This window comes from Cinclus cinclus, chromosome 1 (assembly GCF_963662255.1).
Source record: "Cinclus cinclus chromosome 1, bCinCin1.1, whole genome shotgun sequence".
NCBI lineage: Eukaryota > Metazoa > Chordata > Aves > Passeriformes > Cinclidae > Cinclus > Cinclus cinclus.
In genome coordinates, this window is record NC_085046.1 from 103,286,649 (window position 1) to 103,309,219 (window position 22,571).

Consider the following 22,571-nt stretch of genomic DNA (forward strand, 5'->3'; position numbering starts at 1 on the left):
TGTTTCTTTCTGATGACAAATTTGCAGTTACATTGCAGGATAGCATAACCGTGCGTAGCACTCGGGAGACACGTAAAATTTTTGAGTGCTTAACTGCAGCTGCAAACCTTATTTCCTTCCCAAAACTGGACTCAGCAACTGAAGAAAAGCCAGACTCTCCCCTTGCCTCTGAGTGTGCAGGCCTGTCCAGTGTTGCTCCAAGCACCCACACAAGTCTTGCTTCTCTTTTCTCAGGCTGCTTGTGGCACAATGCCACAAGTGGACACATCCACTTTTGGATGCTGGAGCCACTTTCTTGATAACTCTCAGTACCCTCCTGTGTCACAGGTGAAGCCTCAGTACAGTATGACTTGCCAGTGAGGGAAGTTATTCTTGTAATTTCTCCAGAGGAAACCTGGGTGCAAAAAATCTGAGCTGACAAAATTCAGGCCCTCTCCCCTTCTCTGGCCCACTGACTACAAGAGCCAATGGAGATGTCCATTTTCACACCTTTTTTTGCTACATCTGCCAAAAACACTCAAAAATAGCAGGTTATCTACACCATTTTCAGTTCAACCAAATCTCTTTGTAAAGTTGCAGAGCATTTTCCTGTGGTTTTAAAAGGCTAAAGTGATTTCAGCAGAAAGAAATGTGATTTTGCAATGACCCTGCTAGGCTGTTACCAAGTTCCTCATTAACCTGCTAAAACATCTCTTGCTGGCAGACATTTCTTTATGTGTTAGATCTTAGCCCCATTTACCCACAACTCTTCCAGCATGAGATAAATGAGCACATTAGAATGGATGCTGAAGGACCATTTCACTTCAGCCTGGGCACAAAGGAAATTACTACCCCAAAAGCCCAACCCTCCCCCTCCCCACAAAGAAAGAAATAAATGGCTGTTTGTAAATACCTTACTTCCAAAGTCCTCTTTCTGCTGCATTTTTTATTGCTCCAGAGAAAAAGGTGAGATTTGCCTGTGAGAGTCTGCCCTGAGAAAGCAGTATTTCTGCAATACTTACTCACAGCTGTGTTGGGGGGTTTCCTTGCTGATAAAGTTGAGGTTGCTGCTGTTTGGAGCAGACGGGCAAGCAGCAATCTATCATGGACTTTCAGAAGTGAGCTGGCTGATAAAGGACAACCTCTAATCCTTAGAAAATGAGTGCACTCAAGACACAAAGGGATTATCATCACAGTAGGGCACTCATACTTTTTTTTTTCCCCCATAACACAGCAGAGCAAAACGTATTGATTATCTGTTACAGGAATAGAATTGTAAATACAGTACATTCTTCGCTGTTCCTGCACCATAACATCTGCAAAGCCTCAGAAAAGGCCTTTTTAGCTGAATCTTTGAGAAATTAATGGGTTTTTTTTTAATATTCCAGGCTTCAGAAATACTAAATAAATGTAAAATGAGAAGAATGACACAGCAGGGAGGATAAATACAGTAAATTGATCATGTTTCCTTGACAGTCTAAGCTATTACAGTATTGCACTATTAATTACAGTGTTACAAAACAAGAAAGCTCTTTGCCTAATGCACCAAAAGCCTACCACAGCTTTCAGTCTCCTTGGCTTCCTGCTCTTTCCTTCCCCTTTCCCTCCCCTCATATGATTGTCATTCTCACACTGGGGAGTCTTACCTCCTCTTGTCCTTTTAAATACTCCTTCTTCTGTGTTTGGACCAGGTAAGCAAAACATTTTGCCTCTATTGTCTTGGTCTAAGTAATTCAAAAAGAGAACATCTTCACAGGACAGCTCTGTCTCTTCAATCTTCCATCTTGCTCAGACCTTTCATTGGCCCTTCACTTTCTGTACCATGGGCATCCTGCCAAGACAAATGCCTCAGTCTGCCTCCTCCTCTTGTACTGTTCAAAGGATAAATGTGCTTCCTGCTACCTGACCACATTACAACTGGACCCATTGCTGCTATTTATCTTATCCTCAGTTCTTTATGCTGCTGGTTCTCAATATTTTTCATACCCATTCCCTACCTGCAGCTCTGTGATTTCTAGCATTTATAGAGTAACTCTGTCCAGTCTTTCTCTTAGAGAGAAATTGGTATGCATTTCTTGCAGCCTTATGATACTACTGCTGCTAATCTTTTATCTCTCACCTGACCTTCTCCATGATGCTGACAAAACCCTAACCAAAATGTTGTTCCCTTTTTCCTTCCAGGGCAGTTTTGGAAAGTGCACTTAATGAAACTCATCCATGCAATCTCAGGGCACTTCAATTTCTGTCCATTTCTGTTTGTCATTTCTTTCTACCTGTAACTTCTTCTTGACCTCAAGGGACCACCCTCCTCACTTACAGAAGATAATCGAGTTGTTAGAAGTCAACCAGTTCTACTGAAGCAGAAAAAAGGAAATAATTTATTCTACCAAAAACAATTAGCATGCATTCTTCTTGGACAAGGGTTTTCAGTCCCATAGCTCTGTAATCAGTTTTAGTCTCTCTTGCAATTTATCTTGCCTGCCCCAAGATCTCCTCTTATTACAGTCTCACCTCCAAAATTGTCTCCCTCATTGTTCTAGATGTACCATCATCTGGTAATTGTGCCTGATTTGCCATCATAAGAATTTTTGAATACTGAAACAATGGCAGTTTCTGAAGTAAGAACACTAGCAGAGGAGACTGCAGTAAAAAGATGGTCCTTCTCCTTCTTCTCTGGTTTCTGGGGTACTGAGGAAGGTGCCCCCATATCTTGTTATACAAAAGTGTGTCTTACCGCGAGATCTTGATGCACAAAGTGTGTCCTATCACAGCACAACTCCTGATATGGTATAAAGTGGAATCATTTGAAATAACAACATGGTAACATAAATCAAATACTCAAACAAAAACCCTGTGCTGTCTCTTCCAGGAAAAAAAAATACCTCTCACATCTTTGTATTTTGCTACTATATAAACTCATATTTTTCTGGGTTTTTTTTTTTTTCCTGTAGGTTTTTGGGTTTGGTTACTTATTGTCCAACAAAAAATACTCAGGTTTTAGTGTTTTTCCTATACAATAGGCCAGTCCCACAGTCCAACTCACACTTCTCAATGCTGCACTCCTTAGGGCAACCTGATGTAGTTGAAGATGTCCCTGCTTATTGCAGGGAGGTTGGACCAGATGACCTTTAAATGTCCCTTGCAACCCACACCAGTTCCTCTGGCCAGTCCCACCCTGGTGGGACTCATTCCCCACAGCCCCTCCTACCCTGTGCATACTTGGAGGAGGAGCTGCTGGAACAAAAGGCAAAGCATGCCCTGACTCTTACAGGGCCAATTTCCTTCTCTGGCCACAGCTGCCTGTGACCTAAGGGAATGCTTACACCTCTGGTGGCTTCCAGCCAGATGGTGGGTGCTGCAAGCCTGGCCTTGGCAGAATTGGCCATAAATTTCTGATCACACCCTGCTGGTTGGCAATAGCCTCCCTGCCCCAGATCGAGCCCTGGAGGGTAGCTGAGCACACCAGCCTGCATCTCTGTTCTGCAATGCAAGAGCTGGTAAAAAAACAACAAATAAACCAACCAGCTTAAAACAATGTGATGAACAAAGATGAGCTGCTGCAAGGAATGGTGTTGGAGCAGGAATACTGTTCCTGCCATTAGATACACGGTACCATATCTGCTAACTCCTTCTGCAGTTTGTTTTGTTCTGCTGACAGCAACTGCAGCCTTAGCAGAGAAGTGCACCACCAAGAAGGAGGACAGCCAGTGGGTACAGTAAGGCTGAGTTTAATCTAAACACCTGTGAGATTGATCATGCATTAGTTGGTTTGAAATCCAGATGTTTTCTGGGGTTTGGGGTTTGGGGCTTTCTTAGGAACAAATTAAGTTATCCAAGTTGCATTGCAAACGTGTTTTGCGAAAGAAAGTCAGAGACTTGGAAGCTGAGAGTTTAATGCTAACATGTGACTGTGGTGTTGTTCAAAACACATCATTCTGTTATTCTCCATACTGGTTTATCCAGTCTGAGGTTTCATGGCTTTCTGCACCCTAGGCCAGATATCTGCTGCAGTTCTCTGAAGTTGTAATTATTACACCTTGTGCCTGCAGGGCACAGCTGAGTACAAAAGGGCCAAGCCTGAAAGCAGAAGAAGAAGCAAATCACTGTTTTGAAATTTTTCCTTTTTTGTTTTTTTGTTAGACTTGTGATTGTTTTATATGGTAGAAGTAGCAAAAAATTTATCATCAGCTTCAACAGCTCTCCTCTATTATAGAGTTTTAACTGAGAGAAAAAAAAAAAGGCTCATGTGGGACACAAATGGTATTTTGTAAGAGTAAAACATCCTGGAAGTGAGTGAGGAAGCTGTGTCAGAGACTAAAATTACCAACTGTTAGGCATTTTATATAGATGAATTGGAGGCAAGCAGATAGTAAGCACCTTTCTGCATTTCTGTTTTATTCAAAATACATTTCCTTGGAAGTATTTTTTTTTAATTTCAAACTGATGCTATATTCTGTTGCCAAGTTGTTTTTCTTTTGAAGACAGATAAGTTACATAAACCGGTGCCAAGAAACTGCCATGAAAACCTGTAACATACTATTATATAGATAAAACAAAGGCAAAAAAAAGTAGGTCATTCTATTTCATTTGTTAAGCAGAGTCTGAGTTTGGTGGTACTAGCTTATACTGAACCCAGTAAGAGTACACTCCTGAAAGACTTGAAATGTACAGCCTCCAGCAATACATCCTCCTGTCAAGCAGACTTGGATGCTTTCACATTTGGGGTTTGGCATACACTGAAAAGCCAGGGTGTTAACTGAAAACACAAGTGGTCATCTGAAACAGAAGAGTGTCAAAGTCTAGGGCATTGAAGAAAGCAGAAGGTGGCTGTGACATGGAGGTAGGGACATGGAGAAGAGAAAGCCTGGACTAAGGCATTTGCTTTTGTCACCAGTGCTATGGAAGGTGTGGAAAACTACACTATGGACTAATGCCTTGGCTCTCAATGAACCCTGACTAAATGATTGAAAAGAAATCCCCAGTCAGCATGTGCCTGTGTGGGCACACATGTTTATGTGTGTGTTTATATGTGTGTTCATGTATTTCAGTGCAGATAAGGGATTTGTCAGGTTGGTGGTCAAATCGAAGCAATTTCTAAAAAAACTAACATGGATTGGACCAACAGCTAGTTATGACAGCTTTTCTCTGCCAGGGGCCTGTAGCAGATACTTAGGAAAAGTATAAAGGAGTGTGTATAAAGTGTGTAAAGTGAATTAAGCATTGTTTGTCCCAGTAGATATTCCCAATTTAGTATTCTGTTATTCAGGGACTTCCTAAGCCAAATATGAGATGTGTAATGGCTCTTCCTGTGAATTTGATCAAGTTCTCTTTGAACTTATTTTTACCTTTGCTTTTTTCAGGATTCTGTGGCAATTTAACTACACATTGTGTGGAGAGGTACTTCCTTTCATTAGATGTAGATCTTTAGACCTCTAAGCCTTTCAACTGGCTGCCTTCCTCCCCACAGTTACTGCGCTCAGAAAAATGGTGAAACATCCCCTGGTCAGGATTTCATAGATCTCTCATAGTTGTCCTCAGCCGTGTGTTTTCTAAACCTTTTCTCCAGTGGAAGGGATTCCACCTCCCCAGTGACCCTTGTCCTCCCCTTCTAAATTTTTCTTCTGTATCAGTCCATAACAAATGCTTTCCTGTGCTTTCCAAAGGATAAAGAGTACCAAGCTGAAGAATTCTGCACACTCTCTATTTTTCAGTTTGTTGGTGCATATCATTCACAACTACAGTGGCACAACCATGACTTTTGTATCATTTAACGACATCTATTTCAAAAGGACTGCAAGCAGCAGATACTGTGTTAAAATGCTTGTGATTATTTTAAAAATACACAATCTATTAATAAGTTTTCTTGAGACTGGTATGGCTGAGATGTTAATATGAGCCTTCTTCTGCAGAGGTATTGGTTTTGGTTTTTTGGTTTCTTGGTGTTTTTTTGTTTGGTTGGTTGGTTTTGGTTTTTTGTTTTTGTTTTTTTGTTGTTGTTTTTGGGTTTTTTTTTGTTTTTGTTTTGGTTTTTTGTTTTTATTTTGTTTTGGTTTGTTTTTTTTACTGGAGAATCTTTCTCAATTTCTGTTTTGCTTTGCTTTACACCACTCAAAGCCCCAGATCAACAGCCATTAATTTCCTGTATCAGCAGGACCTATTACAATCCTCCTTGAAGTCTGCTGCAGTCCTCCTGAGCTATCTGGATATACCAGGTATATAGGACGTTAAATTCTCCCTCAGCATCCTTCCATCCGCTCCCTCACCAGTTGCAGACTAAATATAAACTTGACAAAATTTTGCTCTGAATAGTATTTGTCTAACTGGATATTGCTCTTTAGTGGAAGGTGGAATATAAATGAAAGGAAGTGAAATGGCACCAGCATCCAGTTCCACCATCTCTTCACCATTTTCATTCCCGCTTGAATGCGAACTAAAAATGGAGCTGGCAAGGGCAAAACAGCCAAAACATCAAAGGCAAATGGGTCCTAACACTAGTTTCAAGTGTAGACATGAGATTGAGAACAAATTGGAGAGTAGCTACTGGCTGCATGAGTGCCCTGGATTTGTAAGAAGAGGAGATGGGAATCTCTCCCTATTGAGTTCAAAACTGTTAATTCTGAACCTTAACTATTCCTGATCTAAGAAACATCTATGTTAATTACTTTATGGTTCTACCTTCTTTTTCATCATGGGAGAAGACAGCAGTCTGCCTCGCCTGTTTTCCACTCATGCCCTCCACAACTCACTGCTGATCAAATGGGCTCTCATTACTACCCCCTGCAACAGCATTGGCCATCTTTCATTCCTTATACTTCTCTGTGCTCCTCCTCTGTCAGCCTTTTCAGGTCAGATGCCTAGGACTGCAGAATTTAAAGTGTTGTTTACATAAAGAAAACCCACCCCACCCCAAACCCCCAAACCTCTCTCTCTCCTGCTCTTGCCTTCACCCTCAGGGTTGTTCTTGGCCCTCAGATGCCCCAACACAGGAGAACTCTGCAAGGTGAGAGGAAGCTACCCATAGGAGAGCAGCCATCACAATGAGGGTAACACACACAGGCAGAATGCTGGCTTTGGTGAAAAAGACATCATTTTGAAACTGAAGTTTGAATGCGAAAAATAAAGTGTCTAAACACAATGGGCAATGGGCAATAAAATTGTGAGAGACAGCAGATCTATAGTTATGAAGAGTAATTATGAAGAAGCAATAAAAGTACTTATTGGGGTTAAAAGTACTTTCTTTGTATAAATGGAATGTATAATATCGCATACATAGTAGACTCATTGGTATTAGTATCTAACTGATTTCACATGTATGATCTTTAAATGCGGGCTTGTGAGTTTGGATGCAATTTCAAAGGGGTGTGAGTTATAAAATTTGAAAGATAAACCGCTTCTGAAAATTGGGCCTCTTAAACTTTTCATTAATCAGTAACCTAAAATCCAGAGCTACTGTCACTGTTCGCTCTCTCTTGGGCTGGCCTCTGGCTTTGTTAAACCACGGAACAATTAGAGGTCCTTGTCTCAATAAACAGTGAGCTTACATGGAAAAAGAGAGATGCTTGTTTGCTTGCTTGCGATGAGGAAAAAAGTTTACGTATGATTGCCAGTCTTAGGAAGAGTGTCAGAATCTTAGTAAGTCCTTCCATACTGAGTTACCTAGATAAAACTTTCTAAATGTTTTCTGTTTGTGCTCTCCAAAGCTTTCGCAGGTTTACACGATCTAATAGTGTAACAACAGCTGTGCAGGCAGACCTGGATTTCCATGAGAACTTTGAAATAATCGACCCTCAAGAGGACAATACATGTTCTGGACAAATATCAAGACAGTTCTCCCGAGACGCAAGCACCTCTACTGTTAGCATACAAGGGTCAGGAAACCATTATCATGCATGTGCAGTGGATGATGACTTTGAGACAGATTTTGATCCATCAATTTTACCTCCTCCTGACCCATGGATTGACTCTATTACTGAAGATCCTTTGGAAGCTGTTCAAAGGTCAGTGTGCCCGCGAGATGGCCACTGGTTTCTGAAGCTACTTCAGGCAGAGAGAGATCGTATGGAAGGTTGGTGCCAACAGATGGAGAGAGAAGAACATGAAAACAACTTACCTGAGGACAGTAAGTGACCACACACAATAATACTGTAACTGCAAAGTATTTAATATAGGTCAAATTTACTCCAGTGAATTCTGTATTGTGCCCTTTCTTACTTAGCTAATGAAGTGATTCTCAAAAGGACTGTATGTATGTGTATAATAATCCTTATTAAAGCTGACAGGGAATGCAAATTCTCAGCACTTCTGAAACTCCAGTGGTATTAGCTTTTGGGATTGCATAGTTCAACGGATAATTAGGAGAGTGTGATTAGGGATCTTGTAGTATTAATGTTTCTTAACTCTTCTATTTGGAATCACTTCTCATTACCCCAGCATATAGTTTAACAGATTGTAGTTCCTTTTAATTAAATTCATATTTCAGTTGCCTTTTCAGATGGTGATTGGCGTAAGAGTATTTAGATGTTTCTCCCTACTGAAAGAGATTTCAATTATGCTTCCAAATTGTCCTCTCTCTCTTCCCCTCTCCAGCCTCTCTACATCTCCCTTGCAGTTCTCATTTGCTTTGACCATCCCAATCTTCATATTGTGTGATAAAAAACCACACACATGCAAACTACATCTCAGTCATCACCAATATTAACCTACCTGTAAGGTAATAGGACTGTCTAGTAAACCTTCATTACTTAGAAGGGTTGAGGGTTGAGTAGTTCACATCTTATTTATTCACTCTAATTAGGGAAGGGGGGCTGAGCATGTGTTCCCCAGTCCAGAATTTTTTATCCCAGTAAAAATGGAAGGGTTTTTTCCATCTATTTCTCTTACAAGGAACAGTACTATTGCTAGCTGTCAATTTTAGACAGAGGTAAATCTGTGAGCTTACGAACATGCTCCTTGCAAATAAAGCTGTTTCAAATTTTAGAAGTGAGTTTCTGGGAAACACTAAGGAGCAGAGCTGCTTATAGAGAATTCAGTTTTATATAATTTGGGCACGCCTAAGCATATTTTCCTTGATATACAAGTAATATTTTTCCAACTCCCAAATTAGGTCCTACCAAAACAAGGACTACTACTTCAGCTCCAGAATTGCTTCTTAAAAATTTTTAACCTTTCCTCTCAAGAAGAGAGATGTTTGAATTCTTTTGAAATGTAAAGGTTTTGAATTATGAAAGTAAAGAAATTAACACTGGAAAAAAAATTCTTAGAAATGCATCAGCTGTTTCTGCTGGAACTTTCCATTCACCCCAGTGAAAGAAAAGGTAGTATCTAGATAGTCAAAGTTAGACAAAATTGTAAGCAACTGGAAATTTATTTTAATGGCAGGTGTAAGATAACCTGAATTTTAAGATATGTAAAGATTTTATATTTCTACAAAATTTATGTTATATAATAGGCTAACAATTTTTTCTGAACAAAACATATGGAAGGTTTGACCTTAAAAGCAGATCCAGATTGCCCAAGTTCGAGAATTCTTGAATCTCATTTTTAACTCACACCATCAATGCATTCAAAAATCTGTTTGAACATGTATCAGAAGAAAAGGGTTTCTGTTGTTTATGTAGTACAAAGAAATAAACCTTGTGAGTGATGACATTTTGGATTGAAAAAGAAGTGCAAACACATAACAAATAGTAAACACACAACTTTTGTAAGTCATAACAACTTAGACTGGACATAAGGAGAATATCTTCTGTGATGGGGGTGGTGAGGCAGTGGAATGGTTTTGCCCAGGGGAGTTGTGGATGCCTCATCCCTGGAAGGGTTCAAGGACAGGTGGATGAGCTTTGGGTAGCTTGGTCTAGTGGAAGGTGTCCTTGCCCATAGCAGTGGGGCTGAAACTAGATGATTTTTAAAGGTCCTCTCTAACCCAAACTATTCTGTCATTGTACAAACTGATAATACTGGAAAAACCTATAAATATTTTCTTTGTGCACCAAGGTAGTTGGTGCACCAATAAAGTGGTAGGAAAAGAACATGAAGTGAATTTTACGAGGCTGGTAGATGCAGAAAATGCATATCTGTACAGAATTTTCTCTCAGTGTCTTGGTGTCTTTGATATAAGACAGTTTTATAGGGTTCTTGGAGCAATCAGTGGGAGGACTCAGTTACGAGGAAGATAAAGGAATGGTTAGACTGGCTATTCCCAGTGCCTCCTCGCAGTACACCTCGCATGTGTCCCGGCACGGCTTGTGATCACTGGAAATGGCAGGAGGACAAGGGTCACCTGGGTTTGGTAGCCACTGTTGCCGTACTTATTTTGGTGTGACACTGTCAGCTGCCGTGGCACGTGGCAGCTGCCTCCCACAGAGGCTGCGCAGCGCTTTCTGCTGCGGCTCAGCGCGTCCCAAGGAAACCTGGTGCCAAGGAAAAGCATATGGCTGGGGCCACGCTGCCTGCTCAGCAGTGCCAGAAACAAAAGCCTGGTTGTTACAAACTGTTCCCCGAAAAACGCCTTTTTCGTGCATCTATAAACTTTACAGAGAGAGAGGAAAGGAGGAGAAGAGGTGCGTTTGTCCTGCTTTCCCTAATGAAACATAACCAGAGCAGGGAATGCATCCTTTGTTTCCAACCTGACATCCCGAGCATGTGTTTGGCCAGATAACAAAACAAGGAGAACGTGTGATGAGCGAGGTTTTCTCGATGCCATGGCAGCTGACAGAGGGCTCATCCCCCCAGCGCTCCACGTAAAACGATCCGCGCTTCCTTCAGACAATGCGGCCCTTGTGCGGAACAGCTGTCTCGGGGAGACGGCTCGCTGCTGTTTGACAGTAGCTTGTATGTTACATAGATACGTGGGGTATTATCTAGCTGGGAATGAATCTGCCAGATGGGATTGAATGTTTCTAGCTGGGAAATGGAGTCTGCTGCCCTGTATAAAAACAAGCTGTGGTTCAGCGGCTGCACGATGAAATGCCAATATAGAGAGAAATGTGGCTTCCCTTCCGCTATGAATTATTTATTGTATAGTACATACTGGTTTTATCTGAAATCATTTTCTGATAAAGCTGCAGCATGTGTGACAGGCAGATGAACACCACTCACACTTTAAACTAACATACTTGATACGATTTCAGTGTGTTTTGCAGTTACAGGGAAGTTGGCTACAAACTCAAGGGCTCTCATAAAAAAAAAAAAGATGTTACACATCTGAGGCTAAGCACCTTGAGAGAATTGATTGACACTTTGGATCAGGCCTCAAGTGAAAACAACTGTTGACTTTTTTGTATGTTTTCCTCAACCATCTGCTTGCTCCTCCTTCCTCTCCCCTGCAAAATTTCAAATAGTCAGAGTGTTGGTGACTTTTGGCACAGGCCCCTATTGTCACCATTTACATACAAAATTAGCAGCATCAGACCTGGCTCCCTGCACAGCTCTGACCACTTTTTTTTTCCCCAGGAGCGCTGGGCACAGGAAAATACTCCTATGGCCTTGGCCTGTCTTTGAAGGGGTATTTTTTTGCTGTTTGTATTTCACATGGAGCACTGACCTTCTTGGAAGAACCAGAAAGCTCCATTTTGCCTGCCCCCCCCCACCCCCCCAGAAGTTTCTCTTTCACATGGGGTTGTACTGTGGCTTTGGTGTAAAGATAACCATCGGAAGCAAACAGCAGGCCTGATTCACCACAAGTCAGGTGTAATGTGGGTTTAGTGGCGAGACAAGCCAGGCCAATCCAACTAAAACATAAACCAAGGCTCTCACAAGACATGTCATTATAACTCTCTTGAGTGTATATGGTAGCCCTCTGGGCTAGTCTGTGAATAAAGGCTGACCTCAAATCTGCAGGAACCTCACTGCTCAGGAGCAGATCCTCTACAGATTCATCCAGTTCTGGCAAATTATGCAATGCCTACACACTGTCTGCTGTTTTGGTTTGTTTCAATTGTCTCAAAAGAAAACATAAAAAGTAAAGGTTAGACATGAGAGAATAAAGTTTAGGAAAATGTACATTTTTCATAATAGTTGTGCATGGCAAAAGAGACCCATGGGTTCAATCTCAGCCATAAGCACAGAAGAACATTTGCCATTCCTCTGCAGGGCTTCTCCAAACAATCCCGGTCTCTGCCGCCCCGAGGAGTGAGGCAGCCTCATCCTGCCGTGGGCTGGGGCAGCCCTGCAGAGGGATGGCCACCAGCCTGACATGTGGCCGAGTCCTGCTGGAATCCCCCTGGCTACGTGCCTCTGGCCATATGCCCAACTCATCCTTTTCTTGTTCTGGTTTTCTTTTGTTCCCAGAAGGGACTTCTCCATAAACAAGGGTTTCTCAAAGGAAAGCCAGCAAGGAAAGCCCTACCAGTGCCCAGAGGCTAGCAAGGCAAAAAGTGAAACTCGCAAGTAAGGAAACGATCTAGTTAAGGGGGAAGAAAAATTAAATGTGCTAATAAAAGCCAAGTAAGTCGGAGAACACGTGGAAACTGCTTTACTCCAAATGAACAGCATTTGCTCATGCAGACAGCCCTATTAATTTCAATGAGATCACTCCTGTAAGTATATATGGCTCAAAGAAAGGACTGCTCCTTCCCTAGTTTGTTCCATTTGTCTGTTTTCTCCTTAATAGCTGAGCTTAAGACCTGAGCAGTAGCTTTAACTTTGAATTTCCTGGCTTTTGTCATGCTCCGAGTTATTTAAATGTAGGTCTGTCAACATGAATAGGCTAAAATGCTGGTCCATCCTGGTTTGGAAATGGATTGTGACAGCTCTGTGTCAGGATTGCTTCATATGCATAGTGCCCAGCCAACATCTGCAACGCAAATGTCAGGCTGTGTCCCTGTAATTTCAGCTATTGTTCCTGCCACTTGGTTCTGGGGCAATGAGCAAGTCCCCCTGTATTCTGTTCCCTATCTTGTGCCCTGCCTATCAACCAGGTGCTTTCACACTAAGGGCATTTGATGGTCCTAAAGTGCCTCCTTTGTCACTTGTTAGACCCTGGGGCCTGTCAAAGTTCAAATGCAAATACATCAGTTGGGGTTTTAAGGCCAAATAATGCTGTCCCTTCTCAAAACTCCCCTGGCTTCTATGTGATGACTTTTCACATCACTTCAGGTGTGTTTTTTTTTTCTTATATTTGTTATGCTTGTTACACGCACAGTCACCTTGCTAGTTAGAGCAGATGACAATGACTAATTTTTGCTTGTGTTCACAGTTCTTTTTGTTGTCATTTTCCTGTTTATTTTCCAATGAAGACAGGGAACAGGGAAATACATAGAGCTCTACAACTTCAAAACAGGTCCTAGGCAATTCTTGCAAACAAGAGAAGCAAGAACTTACTGCTTGAACAGCACATAGTCCAAGTCTATTTTCAAGAATGTTTTAAAAGAAGAACATATTGCAGGGTTAAAGACACAAGGATATTCACTGTCATGTGTCTGTCCTAGAATAATACTCTGTGACTCCTAGATAAGAACAGTAATAGTGAGGAGGCATTCCACAGTAGTTGAATTCCATCAAAATAGCTATAAGTTCTTCAAGAATAGAGATAATTGTCCATGTCTTTAAAAATGTCACAGGAGACAACTGGATTTACAAGGAAGATAAGTCAAAGCCAGAAGAGAGGGGGAAAAAAAGGGTGGAAAAACCTAAATTATAAAAACAAAACACTGCAGTACACACACTTCTCTCTCTGGGGAAGGGGTGACACCAAAACATATGATGGATGTTAATAATGTTGCTTAATGCATTACTGGAAGGCATTCAGATCCAACAGTGCTGAGTGTGCTGTATAGCCCTGTATGGAACAGAAAGCAGATATGAATAACATTATATAGGTGCTTAAATCCGTTATGATTGCATCTTGATAGATCAGGGTTTTTTGTTGCTTGGTTTTATATGCTTTCTTTGTATCCTATTAGCTGAACACATCAATTTGAATGTTTATGTGTTTTTCCTCCTACCCCATCTCCCTTGCGGTTAAAGATTTCTCTGATTCTTTTCTGATTTGTTTTGAGTATTATCTTTGCAATTCCATTTATTTTTTTGTATTTGGCTTCAAGCCTTGCAGGCTTTTCTTGTAAGAAAATCTATTGGTCTATTTTTACTTCTGATTTTTCCCTACACCTTAGCCTTTCTGTTGGGCACCAGAGATTTTGACTGAGTAAGCAAAATGAGCAGTGTGCCTTGCAACACTAAAAGCAACGTGGGTTTGGAAACAAAACTTAGGCTATTCATAAGGCTTTGTGTGTTGTAGAGACATTCCTTTCAGTTTTTTGCATGCTTTGTGTTTTGTCTTTTTTTCCCCCCCTAACTTCCGTGACAGAGTTGGTTGTTGAGGAGTTGCACATTAACAGACCCCTTGCTTTTGAGGGGTGAGGAATCAGTGACACTTGACTAGATACAGCCACAGCTACAGCAGAAGTGGCAACAATAGAGAGCAGCATCAGCATGCATCCCGCAGTCAGCTGGGATGATGGTTTTTAGGCAAATAGCCAGCCACTAGGCAACCAAGGACAAGGACTTCCTTTTCCCTCTTCTGAGATCTCTGAATATTAAGCTCTTCTTCCCCAAAAGAAAGGGGCACATTCCTATCTATCACCAACAAGTCGTATATACATTTATGCATTCTTGGGATGTGATTTCCAGCTCATTTGGTGAAGGTTTCCTAGAAAAGCCCACCTCATATTTTATTCTTTTTTTTTTAAATCCCAAGAAGTTGAGAGACTTTTTTCTTCCCTTCTCAAGTCTTGGGAAGCCGTCAGAGTGGCTGAGCTCCAGATGAGGCAGCTGTTCCCAAATATACTCAGTGGGAAGAGTTTTCATAACAATGGGAACCACATGAAAGCTCTCAGAGTAGCTCCTCCTACTATTGAAAAGTCCTTTCAGTTGAGTGGTTTGCATATTGGGTTGCATAAATGACTAGACACACCAAGGGGTCCATTTTCAGCACTGTGCGCATAGAATTAGACACGCAAGCCTTGCTAACAATAATGAGAGTTGTGTGCAAAACTCCCTGCGCAATATGCTGAAAATATTCTGCTTAGTGAATCTTCCAGCTCATGGTTATTTCCTGGCAGTGCTGAGCTGAGTTCTGGGAACAAAATGAAAGTCTAGGCTCTGTGTGCGTTCACAGAACTCTCTCCTATAGGTTCTGAAAAAAATGTGAAAAGACTCTCTCCTCCCTCCCCCTTCCTCCCCCCTTTGTATGTCTGAAGTATAAATGAACTCCACATCCCACTTTTCCTTCAACATCCTTAGGAAGTGAGCTTTGAGGCTGGTGGAGGACAAACCATTTGCTTTGAAGGAGGAGAACACAGATTTCGTACTTGTGTGTATCGAGGTTCAGTTTATCATGAGTATTTGTACCAGTCAGCTTAGCATGTGGCTACTCAAACCCTTGGAGAGGCCTTTCTCTTACCAAGCACTGTATGGTGGCATTCTGGTAGCCAGCACTGCCACCAGTCCAATGAAACGCTAAAAATCTTGTTAGAAGGGGTTATAGCAAAGTTGCATGTATTTATGTATATATGTGTATCTTTTTCATTGTGGTAAATCAAAATACTTAGCTGTATTTTCCCAGGGGAGCTCTGCTAATGCTGTCTTAGCTTTTATACAAAAAGTGACTGTGCCCAAGGGATGGTGCAGAAGATGGCACCTTAGGACTACTATCTCTTCTAGGCTCTGCCAGCAATTCACTCACCTTGAGTTGGCCACTTCATCTGTTTGTTTTTCCTGATCCTCCTCCACCTGTCTTATATATCCAGGCTGTAAATTTGTCATGGAAAAGTCGCTGTGTCTATTTGAGGGTTGAAACAATACAAATATGCCTGAGTAGAAATGATGGTGAGAACTGTGAAACAGTGGCTGCCATTCATGTTTTTCATTAAGGAAGTGGTAGTATTAAAAAAATTTAATTTCAATTCTTTTTAATCACTTGTTAACCAGAGAATTGGGGATAATAAGTTGTTTCAGATGAGAGAGAAATTAATAAAGGAGCCAGATAAATCTGTGATACCAACCTGTTTTTTTAAAACCAAATTTGGGTTTTTTTCTGAGCACGTGAAATCTCAAACAAATCAGTAGCTGCTTTCTTGCTCACAGCATCAATTCTTTCACTCAGCAGTCCCTAAATTCATACTCTGTTTTCTGGATTCACTGTCTTATTGCCAGCTGAGGCCATGTCTGTCTTTTCGCAGTGCTTCTGCATTCCTGCTTTTTTTTTCACACACACAGAGGTACACACATACACATGTGTCCACACACAGAGTCTCCCCCTGGACCAGAACTCCCCAGGGAGTTTCTGAATGCACCAGTCAGTCTATACCTTGGTTTTGGGCAGTGTATTCCCAGCTACCCCTGTAAAATCCCAGTGTCTGAGTGAGGTTGAATGCAACCAAAACAGTGTGAGCTCCTGCTTTATTCAGAGGCATTTACTATGGGCTGTCTTCTGGTTCACTGTAGCCCTTCACAGCACTTGGTCAGTCCCAAGGGGCAATAAGTACCCAGCTGTCTGTACAAAGGAGTCCCCAGTCAGCTGTGCTAGGACTTTCTGACACCTCCCTCCAAGTCACCAGCAAGGAGGAGAGGCCAGTGTGCCATTGCTCCCTGAAGTACTCCTGGACATTTTAATTCGAAGGCAGAAACAGCCTTGGATTGTGCTCATGGAAAGTACTCAGAAGGTCCAGATGAGATTCATTGGCATGCACTAAAATAGTGATGGAGCAACACTAAGCTACACCTAACAATAAGGCCTGAGGTGCTCAGTGAGCTGGAGGAGCAAGCAGGATTTGAGAGCCACGTGTCATTGTGCAGGGAGTTGGGTTTGTATTCAAATCCTGAGCCTGGGTCATAGCGGTGTCACGAGTGGTGACATTTCTGGGGAGCTTTCTATACAGCCCACAGAAGCTTTTGATTAGTCACGTTTACACTGTCATTACAACTGGTTACAACTGGTCTCACTGGAGGAATGAGAGTAAGATGCAGCAACCTTTTACATATTTTTTTTTGCCTTGTGGAGATCTGACCTTAGATTTATCAGCTTATATCTTTTTGTGACTGAAAGATAACATACCTTTTGAAAGCCAGAGCTGACTGCTGCACAGCTTTCTCCTCTCTTTTTATAGGCTTTTGGTTGCCTGCAGCAAAGAGAACATTGTGACTTACTCTTCTTTTTCTCTCAGTTCTAGGGAAAATTCGAACTGCAGTGGGCAGTGCCCAGCTTCTCATGGCTCAGAAATTTTACCAGTTCAGAGAACTTTGCGAAGAAAACCTGGTATGTAATTTTTCTGCTAGATACTAATGAGAGCCTTTTACTAACCCTGTGAATAATCCTACACAAACTAAACTGATTTTCTGACTAATGTGGCACCAGTAAAGGCCTTGACATGAATTTGAGAGTAACTCAAACTTATCAGAGTCAGCATGAGTTTCACAATAGCTTGAGAGCCTTAAAACAAAGGCAAAAAGCTTTGGGTGAACTATCACTGAGGCTCTGCTACTGACCTCAGAGGAGCAAGGATCTCTCCCTTGATCCTCGAGTTCCTGGGCACACTGATGGGTAAAACACCTTAAGGTCTTGGAGGGTGGATCAGAAATCTCCTGATTGGGTTTTCCCAGCTGTTCCTGGGAAACAAGCTCCAGACTAAAATCTGGCTCAGTGGGCAAATGCAACAGAAATTGGCTCTGTCTTAGTAAGACTTCCAATCCTTAATATAAAAACTGAAAAAGCTTTCTGATTTCACATCTTTGCAAATAACAACCTACAACTGCTAGACACGCACTGAAAAACTAGAAATCGAAGTGTTATCTCTCATCTCCTTATGATTCTAAAAATATATACTTTATGGTTTTCAATAATTGCACCTTTCATGGTATAATAATCCTACCAAAATCCTTTGTCAGTGTGACTGTGAAAAGCACAAGTAGGAATTTTATAAGGCAACTGACTGACTCTTTTGAGTTTATTACTTCTGAAGAGGAAGAAAACCAAAGGCAAAGTAAAACTTGAGCCCTGTAAAACATTGTGCAAGGTGCTACTAGTAATTTATTTAATAACAACAAAATTAATAAGAATATATCAGTGTAATCTGACAAGGCCACAGCACCCATGAAACCTTGCTGACTGGTGTAGGAATTCCTCAGCATTTACAAAAAAACATGTTTGAAGTGAGTGTATGCAACATCTCATTTTAATTAAACAGTTCCAGCTGGGAAGCAGCTGAAAGAGACACATCCTATAGAAAACCTTCCCTCCCCCCAAGCCTTGCCAGTGGAGCAGGGATGGTTTTGTGTTCACCCACTGCATGCAAAAAGTGTTCAGAGCTGGGGTGCACTAAAGGGACAGAAGGAAGGACAGGATTTCTTGGGTCTGGCCCAAGCTGTGCTGGAGATGCTGACTGTCTAGATGTGCTCTTCTGAGCAATGCTCTTGGGCTGATGAGTTTGCACACACAAATCAGAGTTCCCCACCTCTGTCCCAGTTTCATTCTTCCCAAAAATCTGACTGTAAAAATGGGTTTACTGTGCTTTTGCATGTAGGCTTCGCTTTTCACCCTGCACAGGTTATTCTTGACAAACAGAAAAAAAAAGAAAATTGGCCTGAGATGTACAAGAGACAATTTTACTTAGTGTATTCTTGTAAACCTTACATTCTCAGAGTGCAGAAAAATTGTTCACACATCAATATATCACTGTTTGCACATACAGGAAATGTAAATTTGCACAGGTATCACTCTTTTTTACAAGTGTGAACATGGTGGGGAATCCTTTCTCATGAAAGTGGAGACTGGCAATTCACTGCAGCGCAGATAGGATTGCCACCAGTTGTGCCCAGGAGCATCCCTAGGCAGATCTTGTCACAGGGGCCCTTTACCCTTGGTCTGTGGGGGGTACCACTGCCTTTGGTGAGTGGGTGTTTGAAGGGCACAGCAGCTCAACAGCGCACCAGATTCCTGCCAGTAAGTAATGCTTTGCTTTGCTCCTCTCTCTGGGTCTCACCCATCACTCGGATCTGCTCAAACAGCTTTGCTAGCAAGATTTGTAACCATTTGCATGAATGCTTTACATTAAGAAGTACTAAAGCCAACATGTTCTTTTCTTTTGTTGCACAGAATCCTAATGCACATCCACGGCCGACCTCCCAGGACTTAGCAGGGTTTTGGGATATGTTGCAGTTGTCCATAGAAAATATTAGTATGAAATTTGATGAACTTCATCAGTTAAAGGCCAATAATTGGAAACAGATGGATCCTCATGACAAGAAGGTAGAACACTGTAGATTTTGTATGCTTCATTTAAAACCCTGCACAAATACTGGACAGATTAAATAGGCTTCTGTGTTACAGCGTTGACGTTAAAAATGTGAAATGAAGCTCATATCAAATTAATTTCATTGTAATAACAATGTTTACATAATAATCATCTGGGATATTATCTGTAATATGTTTCAGGCATATTTTTAAGCCAAAACTGTCTTTGTGAATCGGATAATGGGAATGTGGTACTTTGTTAAGCTTTACATTTAATCGTATTAGACGATCAATCGTTGGAAGGAACTGCCTTATATATTGATTCTTAAAATTAAATAAATCACATTTACGGTTCATATTATTGCATACAGCAAGAGTTCTAGGTTGTGTTACTGAAAACACTAGGGAAGCACTGTAACCATCGCTGACTTTGGTAGCCAGATTACAAACAGCAATATAAAAAATATGCCTTCCAGAATGTTAAAATGTTACATGACGAAATTACATTTTTTATCCATTTGTTTGTTTTTTATTTGTTTTGGGCTTTTCTTAAGTGAGTGATTTCACAAAGACATTCACATTCCTGGTATTCATTGTTTACATGAGGTAGCATAAAAGTCATCCGGAGCTTTGGTGAGCTTTTTTTCCTTTTTTTTTTTTTTCCTGGTAAATGTAGTCTTCTTCTGTCACCCTGCAAAACTACCACATCTCCAAGTGTGAGTCACATTTCACTTTACATTCTCATTTGGCACCATCGCCTTTTTTTTTTCTCCTTACTATCCACCTCAAGACAAACAGCACTTGGGTAAGCCAAAATACACAAATGTTTCAGAAAATCCGTAGAGCACAGACCCATTCCTAGAGGAACCAATGGTCTAATGTCATGCTCCTATAGGTATGTGATTTGATGGCTGAATTTCTGCTGTGACTGGTCTGATAGCAATGAATACAGCCAACAGGTAGGGTCACCAGAAGGAGGGGGAACACGACTTACAGGTGCAATGGTTCAGACAGGAGTCCTGGCTACCCCAGCTTATGGTCAGCTGGCTGCCAATTACCAAAATGGTGTTTTCTTTTGGACAAATAACCATAATAATATCAAACCCCGTTAATCTTGCAGCAGGAAGCTTGTACAGGCAGTGCTGGTAGCACAATTCCTCCTCCTCCTCCTCCTCCAATCAAGACTAAATACTCATTCCTGACTTAGGAGTGCCATGTTCACACCATTTGTGCACACCTAGTGTGTTTTGTAGGGGAATGAATGGGAGTGTGTTTTCCTAGTCCAAGGTACTGAAGGCAAGTCATTTTCTTATCTTCTTTTTTTTTCCAGTATCTATCAGAAAAGGAAGTTAAAACTGCCAAACATGCATGCACAGAAATGCTGGTATATGGTCTTTCATTAGTTTTTACAGTAAAGTGGGTAGGCTGAGTGTTTGCAATTGCAGCAGTAAAAAAATGAGACCTATCCTTGAAAAAAAATGTGCCTTTTCTTTGCTTCTGAAAAACATTTCAAAGAATTTCCAGCAAAAAGAAGACTGTAACGGTTTAAAGGGAATTAAGTAGTGCTGAAGAAAGGGACCTACAGTAGGAAGGTAAAGATTTTAAAGAATTACACTGTGTTCCTGTTTCAACAGCATTTGTCTATGATTTTAGATGAAACAGATCATCTCCTTTCTTAAAAAGGATTTTAAAAAAAAAGGAAGAAAAAACTTTCTGTGGAATTGATATTTGCCTTTGGCCTTTGCCACTGGGCCCTTTTTAAGCAGCATAGACTAATCCTTGGATGGAGAGAAAAAGCAAAGTATGAATAAGTGTAACTAAGCACCTTTATATTTTGAGCCATGGAAGCTGTTGTGAGCAGCATGAGAGAAAACGAAAGGGCAGAATGGGACCTTTGTAGTGTGATAAAATCCCTTCGCTCAGAGACCATGTTCACAGTTGGAAGGGGATGTAACTTAAAAGACAATCTAATTAACTTGACAAAGTCTTTGTGGACGCCTGAAATTCAGTTCTGAATACACTTTTCTTTTGCGGGAGAGATCCCTCTCTGAGGGTTTTTCTTTGTCGGTGTTTTTTGGTTTCTTTTTTTTTTCTTTTTTTTTTTTTTTCGTGCGTATGTGTGTGTACATGCACCAGGATATACATAAAAGCCCTCCTTGTTGGTCACATATCTGGAGCTAGCTGCCACCATGATGCATGTTCTCTTAATGGTTTTTAAGTTTTTCCTACCAGATTTTCTATTTCTAGATGAATGTAGCTTCATGCCTACTTAGCACGAGGCCAGAGTGTATGAGCTTGCACAGCAAAACCCAGAGTGTGGGATTTTTGAGCAGCCACTAAACTGCTATGAAATAGACATATAAATATGTGGTGTTTTTTAAAAAAAACTACTTATTCTGATGCACCAGCTACAGACAGCTAGCTTCCATCTGCATTTGGGAACGCCAAAGCCATGGCACCTCTGTGTTGCAGGAGCATCTAGCGCTATGCATGGATAGAAGAGGGTGGCCCAGGAGCTGGGGCTCTCCAGAGTTCCCTCCCAGCTGTGCCGGTGGCGGGAGGTCGATCTCTTTCCTAGTCCCTGGCACTAAGCAGGTAGCGGTGGGGGCTTTGGTCCCAGCAGCACCTTCCCCGAGGAGAAGTAGCACGGCGGCCGGCCCTCCCCTCCCCTTTGCCCTTACCCTATGTTTATGAGCCCTTGAGCACAAAAGCCAGTTGACTGAAGACAGAAAGGCAGATAAGAGCTAACAAACCATAGGTAAAATGTGTGTTCTAACTACTGATATATCCTAGTTTTTCCCACCTTTCCCTGAGAAGCTGTATAATGCCATTAACCTTCTGCTTTGATCAGGAGAGAAGGGTCCCTCCTCCAGTGCCAAAGAAGCCATCGAAAGGTCAGGTGCCACTCATACGAGAACGCTCTCTGGAAAGCTCGCAGCGTCAAGAGGCCCGGAAACGGCTGATGGCTGCCAAGCGCGCTGCATCGGTCCGCCAGAACTCAGCTACCGAGAGCGCCGAAAGCATTGAGATATACATCCCCGAAGCCCAGACCAGGCTATGAAGGGATCCAACCTGGAGGACTCTCTCTGGCAAGACAAGCCTCATGTATAATCTGCCCCTCTAGGCTCCTGCTCAAGGTCACCACAAAGTATTTGTACTTCCTCCTCTCTCTCGCTCTCTCTCCCTCCTTTCCCCTCCCCTCTCTCTCTGTACGCAGCTGCCCCGATGCTCCCAGTGAACTCCACTGCCGTGGCATAGTTGTCGGTCCTCCGAGAGATGTCCTCTAACCACCCTTGCTTTCTGAAGGTTCGCCCATGTCATCATGATGCTTTGTCACATGTACTGATGCTGCCACTTCGCCTCA

At 41.7% G+C, this 22,571-nt stretch overlaps 1 protein-coding gene across 4 annotated transcripts in view; it reads left to right on the forward strand.

Annotated features, from left to right (window-relative positions):
• DLGAP1 (DLG associated protein 1) overlaps nt 1–22,268 on the forward strand; it is a 132,033-nt gene extending 109,765 nt beyond the window's left edge. For all 4 annotated transcript variants that reach the window (XM_062501043.1, XM_062501051.1, XM_062501025.1 and 1 more), the window contains 4 exons: nt 7,680–8,098; nt 17,142–17,233; nt 19,070–19,222; nt 22,059–22,268. In XM_062501043.1, coding sequence (XP_062357027.1) covers nt 7,680–8,098; nt 17,142–17,233; nt 19,070–19,222; nt 22,059–22,268 — 874 coding nt within the window. The remainder of the gene's footprint in view (nt 1–7,679; nt 8,099–17,141; nt 17,234–19,069; nt 19,223–22,058) is intronic.
• The last annotated feature ends 303 nt before the right edge of the window (nt 22,269–22,571 follow it).